Raw genomic sequence first — 15217 nt, 5'->3', positions numbered from 1 at the left:
CCTCATAGCTGTACCTCTGCCACCATGGGACAGTTCACGATGCGTCATTGTAACCCATTCCTTGATCTGTTCTTCTCGTTCACATTCAGCCCTACATCTTATATATCCATTGCAAAGTACTGTAAGTTTTGAAAGCTTTTAACGTATATTTCTTTATAATCTGCATATATCTTACAGTACAGCTAGCTTTTGTTTTCAGTATCAAACTTTCAAATTTTGGCAGCTTTCTATACTTCTTGCCTCAGAAATCATGAACTTTTCAAGTATCATTAAAGTAACAATGCATTTCTTACCCCACTGTGGCAAGGAAAAGCTGAAAAATGCGATATTAATGTAGCTACAAGGTCAAAAGACAGAAAAAAACCTAAACAAAAATATCCAAAGTGTATTATTATTTAAAATATCACAATTCAAAGATTGCCTTGGGACTTAGCTGTTTTAGCAGTAGTACTATTCCAACAATAACAGTTAAATTTATGGGGTTTCCCCTCCCCTTTCCCTGGCTCACAGTCCCTCTGACACATACCTAAATTCTCTGCCATGGGAAGATCATAGAATCATAGAATTGCTGAGGTTGGAAGGGACCTTTACGATCATTAAGTCCAACCATCAGCCTACCCTGACAAAAACCACTTCTAAACCATGTCCCTCAGTGCCCCATCTACCCTTTTTTTAAACACCTCCAGGGATGGTGAATCCACCACCTCCCTGGGCAGCCTCTTCCAATGTTTAATAACCCTTTCAGTGAAAAAATGTTTCCTAATATCCAATCTAAACCTCCCCTGACGTAACTTGAACCCGTTTCCTCTCGTCCTATCACTTGTCACCAGGGAGAAGAGGTCAGCCCCCATCTCTCTACAACTTCCTTTCAGGTAGTTGTAGAGGGTGATAAGGTCTCCCCTCAGCCTCCTCTTCTCCAGGCTAAACAACCCCAGCTCCCTCAGTTGTTCCTCAAGATGATCAGAGCGTCTCTGAAAGTCACCTAAGACGAAACCGAAACTTGTGTTGCAACTAACTGGATAAAAGCAGGAAGAAATCACTCTTCTTTCCTTTGGGTACTGGGAAAAAACTGTGAAACCTTTTGGACTATTTGTCTCATGGGAAAATGAGGGTAAAGAATGCATCCAACTGTGCGCACGGCTTCAGTTTTGCACCAAACATTATATGTAATAAAAAGTTTTACAAGGGAACTGAAATTTAATTTTTCACATGGAGACCGGAATGATCCCTTATACTGCCATTGTTTAGGCTTCACTCTCACGCAGGGAGGTATTGGGCAGGACTGTAGTGCGGTGAGCTCTCCTCGAGGCCATGGACACTGACCCACTGTCAGAATAATTGGTTCTTTCTCTGGTGGTTTTCAGCTCCAGCTGGGACCAGCCACTTCCCACGTCCCACCGCCCCGCACCAGCCCTTGTGCGGCACCAGCAGGGACGTCCAGCCTGGTCCTGACCTCGCTCCCTCGGCTCACGCTGCTCCGGGGACGGAAAATGAGACAGCGCTGACTCCCCTCAAAACCACCCACAGTATTCATGTAATTGTCACAAGTAAATGACAACTTTCACTCATTACTAATTTAGCTGAGTGACTAGTGGGAGGCTCCAATTTTCCAGTGTTCATGTCTTAAGAGCCAGATGGGGTTTCCTCTGGTCTTTTTTCATTCTGACCTAAAAGAGCACTCCAGAACAGAAGAAATTCACTTTCTTGCATATGTTGAGCATTTCTCCAGAAGTTTACCTGTCTATAACATCTGGTTTTGTTTGTTTGTTTTTTTAACATATTTTATCAATAGGAGTTCTTTATTGGCCAAAAATTCCTAGTACAGCATTTCTGCATCTGCTTTAACAATTCTAAGTGAACAGGCTTTTCTGTCAATTACTTTCTTACATCTGTCCGTGCCTTGCACTTTGAATAAACACTCAAACCATGGGTTTGGCTGAAGAATGAAAATCATATGATGTGAGAAATACTACGAGCCATTGCATTCCAATGACAAACAAGATGTAATCCAATTGCTTTTATGCTAGAATGCCTCTAAGCAAAAAAAAAATACAAAATACAATACACAGCTGGGCGGATGTTATTACTGAACTAATCCACGGTGGGCCTTGTGAGCAGCTGATAATTTGAGTCTTACGCCTAGCCCAGCTAAATGAAGGTGTTATTTAACATGCCCACAGTCACTGCCATGTTGGATAAAGAGACAAGACAGACCCAGCAAGACCTGTCACAGTACTGCCAGGCTGTGGCAAGAGGATCAAACGCAGCATCAGGTGTGACTCAGTGGGCTGTAAAAACAAACCTCGTCAGCTATTTCTAAGACCTGGTTTTAAGTGCTTATTGTCTTGCAGAGGAAGTTGCTAAGTTTTTAAACCTGATGTATAGAAAAAAAACAAAGGTATTTCATGATTTGTCAACAGGAAAATCAACACTAAGATGTTACACAAGAGCTAAAATTAGCTCAGTAGTTACGGCATTCATCTCATGAGAAAATGTATCCACATCGCAAGAAAACAGCCGTGGGAGGAACAGAGGGGGCAGCTGCCTGAGCAGGGTCCTGCATGGGATTTTGCATTTGTGTTCAGTCCCTTCCTCTCCCAGGCTTCTTGCAAAACTCTGGAAAACTCAATTTCATCTGCAAAATGAAGTAGAATTTCCTTTGTTATCTTGTCTTGGGAAAGTATAAAATTTCAAGCATGGATTGTCTTTTGCTATACGTTAAGCAAGAAGCAATCATTATTTTAAAAATAAAGTACTTCCTACTCGTAGTGGTTGCGCAAAGAGTAGGCAGCAATTGCTGGCAGAATGATAGTATAAAGTTGTGAAGCTAGATCCAAATAACGTACTGTGGTACTAAAAATCAGATGCTACAGTGCCTAACAGGGACAGCTGCCTGCTGCGGAATCCCAACGACCCTTGTCTGGCCTCTGTTCTGCCCATGAGGCATTTCCCACTGCAGGAGGGGACAGAGAGCAGCCAGGCTGCTGTGCAAGGACAGCATCTGCGCTTCAACAAAGTGCTACAGCTAAAGAGTTTGTAAAATTCCTGTCCTGGAACTCGTGTACCTCAAGGATTCAGGGAAATGCCGCCACCTACTTGGGACTCTGTGGGTAAATGCACACTGTCTTCCAAAGGATCAAATCAGTTTCACATTGAGAACACAAATCGGTGAGCGAAAGGTGGTAGAGCGAGCATGTGGATACGTGACTGCAGATTACAGCACATAGGTGAAAGATGGTCTCGAACCTGACAACCGTTTCTGCATGTTTATGCAATTTAAATTGAACAGTTATTGAGTAACAACCCAACACTCCCTGCTTTGGACATACCCTCATCAGTCAGGTTATCCATGGACTGATGGATCTTTGGTTCATTTCTACACAGTAACAAACAACCCGCAAATCAGTCTTTGAAAGAGTGGATGGAAAACAGCCCTCAGAAAATGGGCTGAACCACCACAAATTAACACAAAGCATCTACAACTGACTGTTGCCTACCAGGGGCTGCTCTTTAGCTAAGGACTTAAGTTGCCTTGGAATTCAGTAGATGTAACTAAAAGCTAAGCAAAAGCAGGATACTCCTATGAGCGATGAGATCACGAGGTAGCAGGATTTGTATGTTTGTATTTGGCAAGTCATGGGTACATAAATATGCTTTTATGTCCTCTAACATTCAGGAGTCCGAGGAATCTGATCCATTAGTGGTGACAAACATTGTACTAGAAAAGCATCACCAACTGGCTGTATACTGGAAAAAGTCGCGGCCTAATGGAATAAATTTAAATTATTCTAATAAGCAACAGAAGAGATCACAGACCCCACATAAATCAGAAATATACAGAATGTTTATGATTATGTATAGATCTGTTAAACCTAAGACCTAATGCCTACTACATTAAAAGAAAAACCACAGAATCAAGCAGGCTGGTTTTCTGCAACTGGCTGGCAGTGCCGCCACGTTAATCACAAGGCACAGCATCACAAGGACAGTGGGAGAGAAACTCCTCTTAGATACCTGCAGGGCAGCACCTGCAGGAGCAGAGTGTGGCACCTGCTAACCTACGGGCTTCCCAGGAGCTGGGTGACTTCTGACGCCTGCTCCTGAGGCCTGTGCAGGCTCACTTTCTCCGAAAGAGATCTGCAAATGGTGGTAAAAGCAGAAATTGTAATGTAGCTACGTTTGTGCACAGACACTGCCTAGAGCTGTGAGAACAGTTTAGTGTTAGCCACAATGCAGCCCTGCAGCAACAGGGGGCTGAACAGTTGGTAAACTCAATCCAAAGGTACCCGATACTGATCAACTTGAACGACATTGAGGAGTATTGCAAGCATATGGTCACAAGCACTGTGAAGTAATTCAACAGAATTTACTCTAAGTAAAAAAGCATGGATTTACATTTTTATGACAAAGATCAATTCATACACTTCAAATATGTAAGAAAAACAAGTTTACAAAAAGGGGAGACATTTCATACTTACAGAATATGGTGATATTCTCAGTTTCACAGCTGTGTTTCTTAGAATGTATAACGAAAGACATGTATGCCACAGCAATAACCTGCTATAATCTCCTATCAACCTGCTTCTAACATTGAACCACACTACATCTCTTCCTTGGTGGACAATTCATGTATCTGCTAAAAGCAATGCTGCTTTGAACTGCACGTGTACATTCACACAAATGCACATTCTAATTGAGGTACGGGGGGAACAGAACGTAAGTAAAGAAGTGTTTTCTCTGCTTATCTAGCCTGTAATAAAGCATAGATCTGTCTATGAGCTGGATCCAGCAGTAGGTCCGTATGAGCTGATACAGCCAGCTGTCTGTTCCTTAGGAGACACTAGCAATGCAAGTGGTCCACGCTCCCCAAAAAGGCTTCCCACTACAACCTGAACTGCTGCATTGCGATGGGAAAAGGTAGGGCTCAGAGCATCTACCCTCTAGGAATGCTACCTGATATACCTGTACATGCAGTTGGAGATGCAGCTGCGGAGGAGAAAGGCATCTCAAAACTAGAATCCAGTCTATATGGCTGACTAGGTTGGATCCCCTTGATATCAACTAGGCAAGAATGCAATCATGAAGGACAAATAAGGCATTTAAGGTATGATCTGCATAAAAATGTGTCAGGCTCAGAGTGGATATGACACAGGTACATAAATGCAAAGGTGACAGGCAGAAAAACCACCAAGCATTTACACGTCATCTTTCCACCAACATAACATTTTGGGTCACGCCCTCAGAAGCTGGTGGTGGAAATCCTTGCATACACAAACTGCCCCACGCCTTGTGATTCACAGGCAAATCTAGGCTAAGTGTGAGAGAGTGAAATTCCACCGAACACAAATTATTCAAGCAAAACAGGTGTTGGTCTGCCAATTATAATCATTAGAGTCTGCATTAAATTAATCCTCCGTGCAATTTACTTTCTAATATAAAGACAGCTGATCTGTACACATACTCTCTAAAGAGATGACCTGATCCATGCCCCTATTTAGAGTTCTGAGATAGTCCAAATAAAACTCTGAGCTTCACCCGTGGGAGGCCTCTAGAGTCATCCATTTGCAATATGCAAAATGAAGAATGGAACTCAACCATCAGGAGCCTCCTGTTTAGTCTTTTGGATCTGACTTACCATCGCAGCAAGTTTTCCACAATTTAACTGAGTTTATGTTTCAGAACTTAAAATACAGACATTAGTTCTTGGCATGTTTCGCAGTGACTATCCCTGCTTAAACTCTGTGGTTTGCTATTTAAATAGAGTCTAGAATGAGTAATGATGTTATTCCAGAATTCCGTTCAACATTTCACTTTTCTCCAGAGAAAGCCGCTGAAGATCCTTCCTAATATCAGGATGATCTTCCAGGTCCTCATATAATGACCGAACAATGTCCAGTTTTCTGTAGTCCACTGGTTTGACCAGGCTGCGAACGACCTGGAGACATCTCTCCTTCAGGGTGAACACTGAGGATAAAAACACACACATACACGACCTCATCACAAGGGCTCTCCAACACAGGACAGCACTTCTCCAGGTATGGGAATCAAGAACATAACATGCAGCAGCGTTATTCACAACACGCTGGATTCACTAGAAAGAGAGGAACATAACTTGTTTCCTGTTGTGAGGTGTGCTACAAAACCCATCAGAGACATATACAAATGAGAGGTTTGTCAATAGCTCTAATTAATACCATGCAACGACACAGCTCTATTAGAAACCCTTACGATCTCTTCCTATTTCTGAGGCAGCTTTTATTCTTCAAATACTTGATGTCTTACTAGATCCTTACACTTAAGTCCAAAGAGATTCAGCAGAAAGCTCACTGGATCCCACGACACACGCGGTCCCATTCCATTTACCTGGCAGCGTGATGTCTGCCTTATTCACGTTGGGAGCCGCTACGAACAGTTCCTGCTGGTTGACGAGGAGGCCATCATTCGTCCCCGCGTCCCGGAAGAGCCAGAGATGACCTGGGAGAGAACAAGGTGTAAAAGCAGGCGTTTATCTTATTTTAACGAACGTTTTTTGAGGGCCAGCCGTCTGCAAACGAACTGCTCTCCCTGTTTACAGGTCACCACCGGTGCCCTGGTCGCCTGGGCGACCAGGGGTGGGATGTCCCCGAGGATGGGGGATGTCGCCAGAGAGGGGAACGCAGAAGAAACCCACCCGCCAGAAGGTATACCCGGGAGCGCGGCCTACCTCAGCCCGGCCCGGCCCTACCCACCCCGGTAGCTGTGCATGATCCGCCCGGTGCGCGGTTGCAGCACCGGGTAATAACGCGGTCTGCCTTCGAAATCCACCCAGATGGGGAGGACGGAGCGGGGGCTGCGGTTGTTGAAGAGGACCTCGGAGAGTTCGCGGCTGTTGAGGGACCGAAGGACCGAAGGCCTCGGCGGCGACATCGCGGCAACCGCTCCCCGCCGCGGCGGCGCGGTGACGCGCACGCGCGAGGGGGGCGGGCCCGCCCCCCTCGCGCGTGCGCGTCACCGCGCCGCCGCGGCGGGGAGCGCGCGCACCCTTCCCCCCCCCCGCCCCGCCTCCCTGAGGCGTGTAGTGATTAGCGTAGTCCGATTGTCTTTAATTGGGGAAAGGAAAAAGCCCGTTAATCCTCAGCGTCCGGCACCAACCCTCCATAAAAAAAAACCCCAGAAGGGTAATCTTTAAGGGAAGCGGCGTTTAATCGTTAAACGGTGCAACTCAGAACACCGAGCAGAGGTAGGCCCATATAAATATATGTATCACGGTACCTTTCAGGCCAAAAGGGATGACTGGCATTTGACTGATCTTTAACTCAAGAAAAAAAACCCCAAACACCTCCAAATATAAGGTATTAAAATGTTACTGTGCTTGGTTTTCATACAATTGTCTCGGTTGGAAGGGACCTTTCAGATCATCCAGTCCAACCATCAACCCAACACTGACAAAACAACCACTAACCCGTGTCCCTCACTACCAAAACCACCGCTATCCCATGTCCCTCAGCACCACGTCTGCCTGTCTTTTAAATCCCCCCAGGGATGGCGACTCCACCACTTCCCTGTGCAGCCTGTTCCAATGCTTGATAACCCTTTCTGTGAAGAAATTTTTCCTAGAAATCCATCCTAAACCTCCCCCCGCGCAACTTCAGGCCATTTCCTCTTGTCCTATCACTTGTTACTTTAAAAAAAATAATATATATCAAGAGTAACAAACCAAGGCATTAATGCATTTTAAGACTAATATATCCAGATTAAGTTGTACAGTTCACTAGAGCAGGAAAAAGGGAAAATTTGTGATGATTGTGTTTAGCAAGGTTCCTCCTGTCCTTGAAAGAAGTTATGTTATCAGGAGGAAAATGTCACTAGGAAGTTACACAAGGCGGTCGCATCCTCAGAGTCCAGACACATGAGGAAATGACTCTGAATACTGGAATTATTTTCTCTAAAACCAAGAACTCCTTACTCTGTATCCCTCTTTCTTCATTTTAAGAATAATTTTGCAACCCCAAAACTTTTCTTGGAAACACCCATTACATCAAAAACAAGTCTGAACTTTTATGCCAGGTTTCAGAAATTAGTGCCTACAATTAGGTTCCTCAGTAACTCCCACTTTTCACAAGTACTGAGAGTACAGCAGCACTCAATGGTGATAAAGGGAAGTGCAAATCTATATCAGTTTCGAAACTCAAGCTGTGGTTATTAGAAGCAACATATGACAATAGGAACCAAATTTGGCCCCTTTAATACCTCTGCCTTTGACCATAACAGGAAAATTTTTTGAGAAATAGTACTTGCAACTCTAAACGTCAATGGTTATCTACTCTTCAAGAGTGAAGCTATCAGAACCCAGGAAAAAATATTAGTAAAAGAAAAGGGTAATTCCTTTGTTTTGGCAAAGTATTAGAGTATTTAGATAGCCACTTCATGCAACAACAGTGTGCATTACCTTGACACCATCAAAGAAACCATGCAGCACAGAAACCATGGATGCTGTTGACACTATTTCATCCAGAAAGACAACTATGTAGTAAATAAATGTCTGCATTATCTTTTACTCGACATGGACCAGAAAAAAAATACAATTAAGACTTATCTCATATGCAAAACTTCTAAAACTTTAATACCTGTTAATTCACCTCTAAACACTTACACATACTTAGCATGAATACACTTTAATGAAAATGGCAAACTGGTAACTAGTGTTTTCACCCTCTGATAAGCAAAGAGTAAGAGGTTTGAGAAATCACTGTACATTTACAGAAGAAAAAAAATATTTGCAACTTCAAGTTATTCAACAGGTAACATCTTTTTGTAAATATTGTAGCAAAACTACAGCAGTTAAATCACCTAATAAATCTAAACATATTGCCACCTCGATGTGTCTACAGTAGACACTGAAATAATGAACTTCTTAATGTAATTGCTAAAAGTATCTCTGTTCTCAAATAGTAACTACAGACAGTTTGCTAAGGCTGTGTGTGTTACCCCCCTTACCCACAGCAGTGGTACATTAAAATATGGATTAGACATTTACTAATAATTAGCACTAAGTTGAGGTAACAGGTAAGAAGAACAGTATCATCAGCATACTGTTTACTAATTGGCATTGGCTTATCAGACCATAAAAAGCAGATACTGGTTTATTATCTTAGTTTACATTTGGGCAATGGTATAAATTAGAAAACTTCATTTCGGAAAAATCCTACATTAAAGAGATACTACCTGTAAACCCTTCAAGATGGTGGTCTTGGTAGTCCTGTCAGTCACTTTAAGATACATGACAGATCTCTACAGTTTGGGGAATAAAGTCACTGTTACCTCCAAAGCTGTGTCAACATGTTTTCTACTGTAAGCAGACAAAATAAACATTTAACTGAAAACTACACTGGATGTGGCAGAAAAGACTCAGGCAAAGGAAGGCATTTTTAATTCCACTACTGAATTTCAGTTTGGGTGGCAGGGAGGAAAGAGGTGATTTAAACAACAAGGTTTCAGAACACATAGTACAGCTGGTAGCTCTCAAGTTGATCCCCGGTTTAATATTCCTGTTACACAATCTCCACATAGGTTGGTTGTTTATTTTTTTCTTAGGAATTGACAGACCTATGATCTCAGGTGTCTGCTTTACCAGACTGCTATTCAACAAATTCTGGAGGTGTCTCTTTGTCTTCTTCCAGGCAGGTTACCAGAATGATCTTTTTTCTTCTGCTCTTTCCCAGGTGCGTTTCAGAAGATACACTGCAGCATGAAGTCCTCCTACATTCACCCATACAGTCTGACCTTTGCGCCAGATGTGTCCCATTCGTGACAAGGCCTACAGTCCAAAAAAATAACCAGAGAGCTGTGAGGCTTCAAGGTCAGATCATAAGGGTAACTTTGCTTTAGAATTTTTTTTAGTATTCTAAATCACATCTGATGGCAACATCACATGACCCTTTGGGTCCAAAACTACATTTAAATAATTATCACTCTAAAAATAGATCATCTTCTGTAACAGTCAGCTTACTACTTTTTTCTCACTATATTGTCATGTGTAAATAGGTTTGATTTTGTCTCACGGAACATACCTTGGCAAAGCATTTCTTGTCCTGTGTAAGCAGCACAGCCCTGCCTGTCCCTGGTGTGCAGATCCGGCCCATCTCCATCAGGCAGGCTGGATAGAGATCCCAGTTCTTCTTCTTTGACCCTATCCTGCAAAATAAATTAAGATCCCCTTTGTGATCACTGAGAAATAGTTAAGTGTGGTTGGTCTTTCAGACAAGGATTAACTCATTCAGGACCACATTTAGTATTAATTTCAACCCGCATTTTTAATATAGAGTACATCAGTACTTCTTAGTTAGGCCCAGTTAACCCTGGCCCTGGGCAGGCAAGCACATGCAGTAGCACCAGTAAAGGGCAGTAACTTTACCAGCGATAGCTCACCTCTTTCCAAACGGCATGTCTGTCACAATAATATCCACAGAACCCGTCCGCAAAGGGAGATTGCAAATATCCCACTGAATGATGTCTAAGGGTATGCCCAGGGAAGTACTGCTGCAAGTGCAAAGACGTTTATCTCAGACACGATTTACTGAGAAGTATTTTTAAATTGAGGAGTTCTATAATGTTAGCAACAGAATAAACAGGAAAATATGAACAAGATAGTCAAATGCATCAACGCAAAATGGATTTCTTCACATACAATACTAAGGAAAAGAAAATCACTGGTATTCTTCTCACCTTTCCTTATTCTCATTTTTCTTTAGTAAAGAACAGATGTTGTTTGCTGCTCTCTTTACAGCTTGTGGGTTATTATCACCAGCAATATGGTAGCAGCTAGGCCATTCTGTAGCTCCCTAGGGGAAAATATTGATAATAAGGAACACCAGCATCAACATTGCTTAATTTAAAAAAAAAACCAAATACCAAAGCAAACAAGCAGAAGAATTACTCAAATATGACAGAATACAGCAAAGCAACTGGAAGTGGACATCGATAATTTTAAACTTCTGTAACAGATACCTGTTACAGGTATGATGCATCTTAAAAGCTCAAAATATTTTTGGATTTAGTTTCTTCCTGCTACAGCTTTGGGAAGGAAAATGAGGTCACTTACAAAAAGTGTATTTCTATCTGTTTAAGAGTTGGTGAGATACTTTTGGAGTTGGCTGCTTGGTTATTGTCAAGAAAACTCAGATGTATTATTCAGTTGCAGATTCTGTCAAATTTATTAAGTTAAAAAATAAAGGAAGAATCACCTCTATTGGTATTGCACCTGTACCACACATGGGATCAACTATGATATCTGTTGGCTGTGGATCACAGAGTCTGAGCAACAGAAAAAAAAAAAAGATATGGTGAGAAAAGTCTTAAAAACATGAACTTCTGAAAGGAAGGAAAACCGAACTATTTTAATCACTCTGATTCTACCCTTCTTACAAAAAAAACCTTCTATGTGATTATTTTTTCCATTTGTTAATTAGCATTTTATAAGCACCAATACAGTGAAATACTTTCAAGAATATGATACAGTATTTTGAGAATTGGCTAATAGATCACAGCAAACATTTACTTTACGAAGCAGGAAAACCTCCACTGTTAATTACAAAGTACACTGTTTCAGCAAATATGCTTTTTTCATTTTTTTTCCTTTAAGAATTAACAGAAATGGCTTTTGAGGAAGCAGTGGGGGGATAAAGGGTCTAATTTCTGAAACAGAATTACTTGTTAACTGAGAATAATATAATACTATGCAATCGCACTGACCTAAGCATGCCATAAGCGAGAGTTGAACGAAGAGTTGTGGGTCCAAAATGCGTAATATTTCTTCTGTGAAGACTCTCTTCAGTTAATGCAATGCCCACAACTACTTCATTATTGTGAATATTCAGAAGAACCTAAAGAAAAAACCTCAACTAAATTCCAGGAGTAACAGAAGTTTTCCATAGCACACCTGGTAAATATTTATAAGAATCTTAGATGGTAATTTAAAAAACAGGAAATAAGTATAAAAGAGCATTCTTGGAAGAAAAGCAATGCACCATTTTAATGGCAACAATGGACAAAATTCACACATTTTCTCATTCACACAGAATCTTTTACACAAGACTTCATAAAGTGCCATAACCATTATGCTGACTTTTTTAAAGTCTTGTTTTATAAGTATGGGGGAAGTAGGGCAAGTCCTGTGAGTCACAGTGAAGCATCTGCAAAGCAGCAATAAAAATCATATTCCTCAGAATTAAGAAAGAAGAATTTTTACAACAGAAATGTAGGTATTTCCAAGGCACAACACTATACCTCTACATCAAAGTTAGTCATGTCAGCTTTCCACTGGAAGTGCTCCTGCACGGCTCCACCGAAGTCTCTCGCAGCCTCATTTGACGTGAAACTGTGCTTATCTCCTGCTCTGTTGCACGTAACACGGAACTTCAACACCTTTGCGTCTCCTTCGCCTGTCTTACCCTCACCAGCCTTGGTCTCGCTGCCAGAACCCTCCTGCAATTCCTCTTTAGCATCTGATTGTTCATTATCCTCCTCCTCCTCCCTGTTTCGGGATGCCACTCCTTCTGGCTCTTCTGTATCCTGCTCGCTAACGGGTTCCACTCCCGCAGCATTTTGGGCACAGTCCTCCCGTTTACAGGCGTCTTGTTCATCTGTTCCTTCCTCCTCTCCATCGTTATTCAACTTTTCTTTGCTTGCAGTACTCTGCAGATTATGTTTTTTGCGTTTTGCCTTTTTCTTTTTTAAGCTGTTGTTCAGCTCCCAAACTTTCAATGGATCGGTCCAAGGCAGTGTTTTAACTAAATCTTCCAAATCCTTCAGAGCATCTTCCTTTAAAAGACAAGAAAAGTTATGCTTTGAAATCATTCCCTCCTGTTAAAAACTACCCCTTTTTTAAGTCTCTTGAATTAGTTTCCTAAATGTGTAAACCACTACACAGTTAAGCAAAGCTTACAGCTTTTTGTGCCATTTTTGCCATAACTAAACTGAATTGCACTTCAGGTCACAGAATCCATAGTATTTAATAATGCTTCTTGTCAAATAAACAGCTAGCACTAAATTAAACCACTGTAGTGACACTTCACTGTCCTGTGTCTAAGTGCGATCTACATGCACGGTGTCAGCTCTCATCCTAAATTTTGCCTAGGAAACTTATTTAACTGAAGAAATGTTGTTCACCAACACAACTGTGCTCCTGTTTTACAAGGCAGCAAAGACGATCTGGGATAGCGTCACAAAAAAAATTAAAAGAAAACTTGTTTGTGAAACAGAATAATTCCTGAAACTAGTCTTAAATTAAAAAAAAAACCACTCCAAATCCCAGGACTGAAAAATGAGGAGTAACTCACCTTGTTCTCTTTAAACTGGTAGTCTTTAAACTCCTGAACAACAACAAATAAATTATCCACTGACCTTAGACGATGGACCTAGAAGAAATGAGAAGCCACGGTGGCAGGTTACTAACCCTGTATGGCTATGGGACCGTGTTTATTGTCACTAGAACTTTGTCACCTTACAGCCCGAGTTAAGAGACCACGCTTGTCCCCGCATTTTGTTTACACGGGGGTTGCCACTTTCTGCGCCAAGGCAGCAGGAGGGGCTCTTTGCCCCGATTTAAGCTCTCCACCTCTGGCTTCACCCACCCAAGGCCGAGCCGGCCAGAGAGGAATGCTGACGAGATTTCCATACCGATCGCCGTTAAACCGAAAGTGTTCCGCTCCCGACGGGCTGGGATGCCGCCCGCTGCGCCAGGGCAGCCAGGCCGCCCGCCGGCGGAGCGGGGACCGAGAAGCGGAGCGGGGACCGGGGAGGGGAGCGGACCTGCGGCAGGCCCCGTGCCGGGACCTCGAAGTAGATCTTGCCCCGGTCCCTGCTGATCCGGGAGGCCGAGCCCAGCTTCTCCTGCACCTCCTCGGCCGCCGTCAGCTCGAACCCGGTGGGCACGGTGGCGCCGATAACGGCGGCGAGCTCCGCGCCCTCTTTGTCTGAGGCCGAGGCCGGGGCCGGGGCCGGGGCCGGGGCCGGGGCCGGGGCCGGGGCCGGGCCCTGCCCCTCCGCCATGCCCGCCTCCGCCATACCCGGCCGACAGGACGGGACGGACTGAGGCCTCCCGCCGCCCAGCCGGCACCACGCGCCGCCGCCGCCGGCCCCTTCCGCTTCCGGGCCGGCTGCCGCGCCCGCGCCTGCGCAGTGTCGGCAGCGCGGCAGCGCCCCCTGCTGCCCGGCCGCGGCCTTCCTCCTGCTCGCTGCGGGCGGCGGGCGGCAGGCGGCGCCCGGACCCGGCCGTGATGGTGGGACCCGGGCCGCGGGCGATGAGAGGAGTGGGTTCGACCCAACCACGCCAGTGAGGGGCCGGCTGGCCCGCCACGGCCATGGCCCCTCCGCCGGCCGCTTATTCCTGCCCAGGCTCGTTGGCGAAGCGGCTCCTGCCGCCCGGGAGAGAGACATTGCTGCCGGGAGAGCGGGTCTGTGCGTGCCTGACAGCCGGCTGTAAGGAGAGGGCGAGGCAGAGCTTTGTGCCGATGGACGGTACAAAGGCAGCTGTAACCAGAACTTCCCGGAGAGGCCGCGGGTCCGGGCCTGTTCCAGCTCTCCCTGTGTAAACCGGCCGTTTATGTTTTCCCTGAGGACCGCAAACGAGCGGAGCCCGTGGGCCCGGGGGAAACCGCAGGAGACCAGCCCTGGCTGCAGGGTCGCGGGGTGTGCTGGTGGCCAGCAGCCCCCCTCACGTCCCTGACGCCCCTGGGGTCCCGGTGCGGTGCTCAGTGCAGAGGTGTTCCTCTTTGGTGTTTTTGGCTGAGCACTCCACGTGCTCTGCCAGCTGAGCACCAACACGGCTCGTGAGCCGCGACTGCTGCGAGAATTCATTTGCCTTTGGGTGGCAAACCATGGGTGGCCATTTCCTTTTTTATTCCTTGTTATAACAAGTACTGAATTTCCTTGATCTTCTGGCTATTGTCTTTGGCATGTTTCCAGCACTAGAATTGAGTTTTAAATAAAACACTAGCTGCTAAATGGTTTTTCAGGAGACACAGCAAGAAAGAGAGACAGGCCACCCTAAATATCTTCCATGACTGTGACTGCGTCAGTATGACAAAGTGTGAGCTGCATGAAGCCGCAGAGGCACTATTTTCCCTCCTCCTCTCTTCTTCAAATCCCTTAATCTTTACCTTTTCCCAGCATTGGACTTATAAATGTAAACACAACTTGTCCCTGCAGCTTGTTCTTCCGCAGTTGCAGCGCATGCTGG

General features: G+C 44.4%; 2 protein-coding genes across 3 annotated transcripts; both read right to left on the bottom strand.

Annotated features, from left to right (window-relative positions):
• Window positions 1-4342: 4342 nt before the first annotated feature.
• Window positions 4343-7012, bottom strand: VHL (von Hippel-Lindau tumor suppressor). The gene is made up of 3 exons (XM_074602864.1): window positions 6729-7012; window positions 6364-6474; window positions 4343-5964 (listed from the first exon to the last, which is right to left on the bottom strand). Exons 1-3 carry the CDS (start codon window positions 6904-6906, stop codon window positions 5783-5785), a joined length of 471 nt encoding a protein of 156 aa, XP_074458965.1. The 5' UTR covers window positions 6907-7012; the 3' UTR covers window positions 4343-5782.
• Window positions 7013-8571: 1559 nt separating this feature from the next.
• THUMPD3 (THUMP domain 3 tRNA guanosine methyltransferase) lies at window positions 8572-14135 on the bottom strand. Of its 2 annotated transcripts, XM_074602783.1 has the most exons (10): window positions 14015-14060; window positions 13789-13984; window positions 13317-13394; window positions 12265-12798; window positions 11731-11861; window positions 11223-11292; window positions 10705-10820; window positions 10408-10518; window positions 10050-10173; window positions 8572-9796 (listed from the first exon to the last, which is right to left on the bottom strand). In XM_074602783.1, the coding sequence occupies exons 1-10, from the start codon at window positions 14041-14043 to the stop codon at window positions 9665-9667; spliced, it is 1521 nt and encodes a 506-aa protein (XP_074458884.1). In that variant the 5' UTR covers window positions 14044-14060; the 3' UTR covers window positions 8572-9664. The 2 variants fall into 2 exon arrangements, with proteins under 2 accessions (XP_074458884.1, XP_074458883.1); XM_074602782.1 differs by having other exon boundaries at window positions 13789-14135.
• Between the last annotated feature and the right edge of the window lie 1082 nt (window positions 14136-15217).

Source organism: Larus michahellis, chromosome 10 (assembly GCF_964199755.1).
Source record: "Larus michahellis chromosome 10, bLarMic1.1, whole genome shotgun sequence".
Lineage (NCBI taxonomy): Eukaryota > Metazoa > Chordata > Aves > Charadriiformes > Laridae > Larus > Larus michahellis.
The sequence above is the reverse complement of the archived record's forward strand: the minus strand, read 5'-3'. Positions and strand labels throughout refer to the sequence as shown.

Bases quoted from the DNA above. Each gene is read 5' to 3' on its own strand.
- VHL (XM_074602864.1), bottom strand. From the start codon at position 6,906: ATGTCGCCGCCGAGGCCTTCGGTCCTTCGGTCCCTCAACAGCCGCGAA. The intron at 6,475-6,728 runs GTGGGTAGGGCC...GTTCTCTCCCAG, and splicing joins GATCATGCACAGCTACCGGG to GTCATCTCTGGCTCTTCCGG. The intron at 5,965-6,363 runs GTAAATGGAATG...TTTTATCCTCAG, and splicing joins GGCAGACATCACGCTGCCAG to TGTTCACCCTGAAGGAGAGA.
- THUMPD3 (XM_074602782.1), bottom strand. From the start codon at position 14,043: ATGGCGGAGGCGGGCATGGCGGAGGGGCAGGGCCCGGCCCCGGCCCCG. The intron at 13,395-13,788 runs GTCCGCTCCCCT...CATTTCTTCTAG, and splicing joins CGGCACGGGGCCTGCCGCAG to GTCCATCGTCTAAGGTCAGT. The intron at 10,821-11,222 runs GTGATTCTTCCT...ATTTTCCCCTAG, and splicing joins CAGGTGCAATACCAATAGAG to GGAGCTACAGAATGGCCTAG.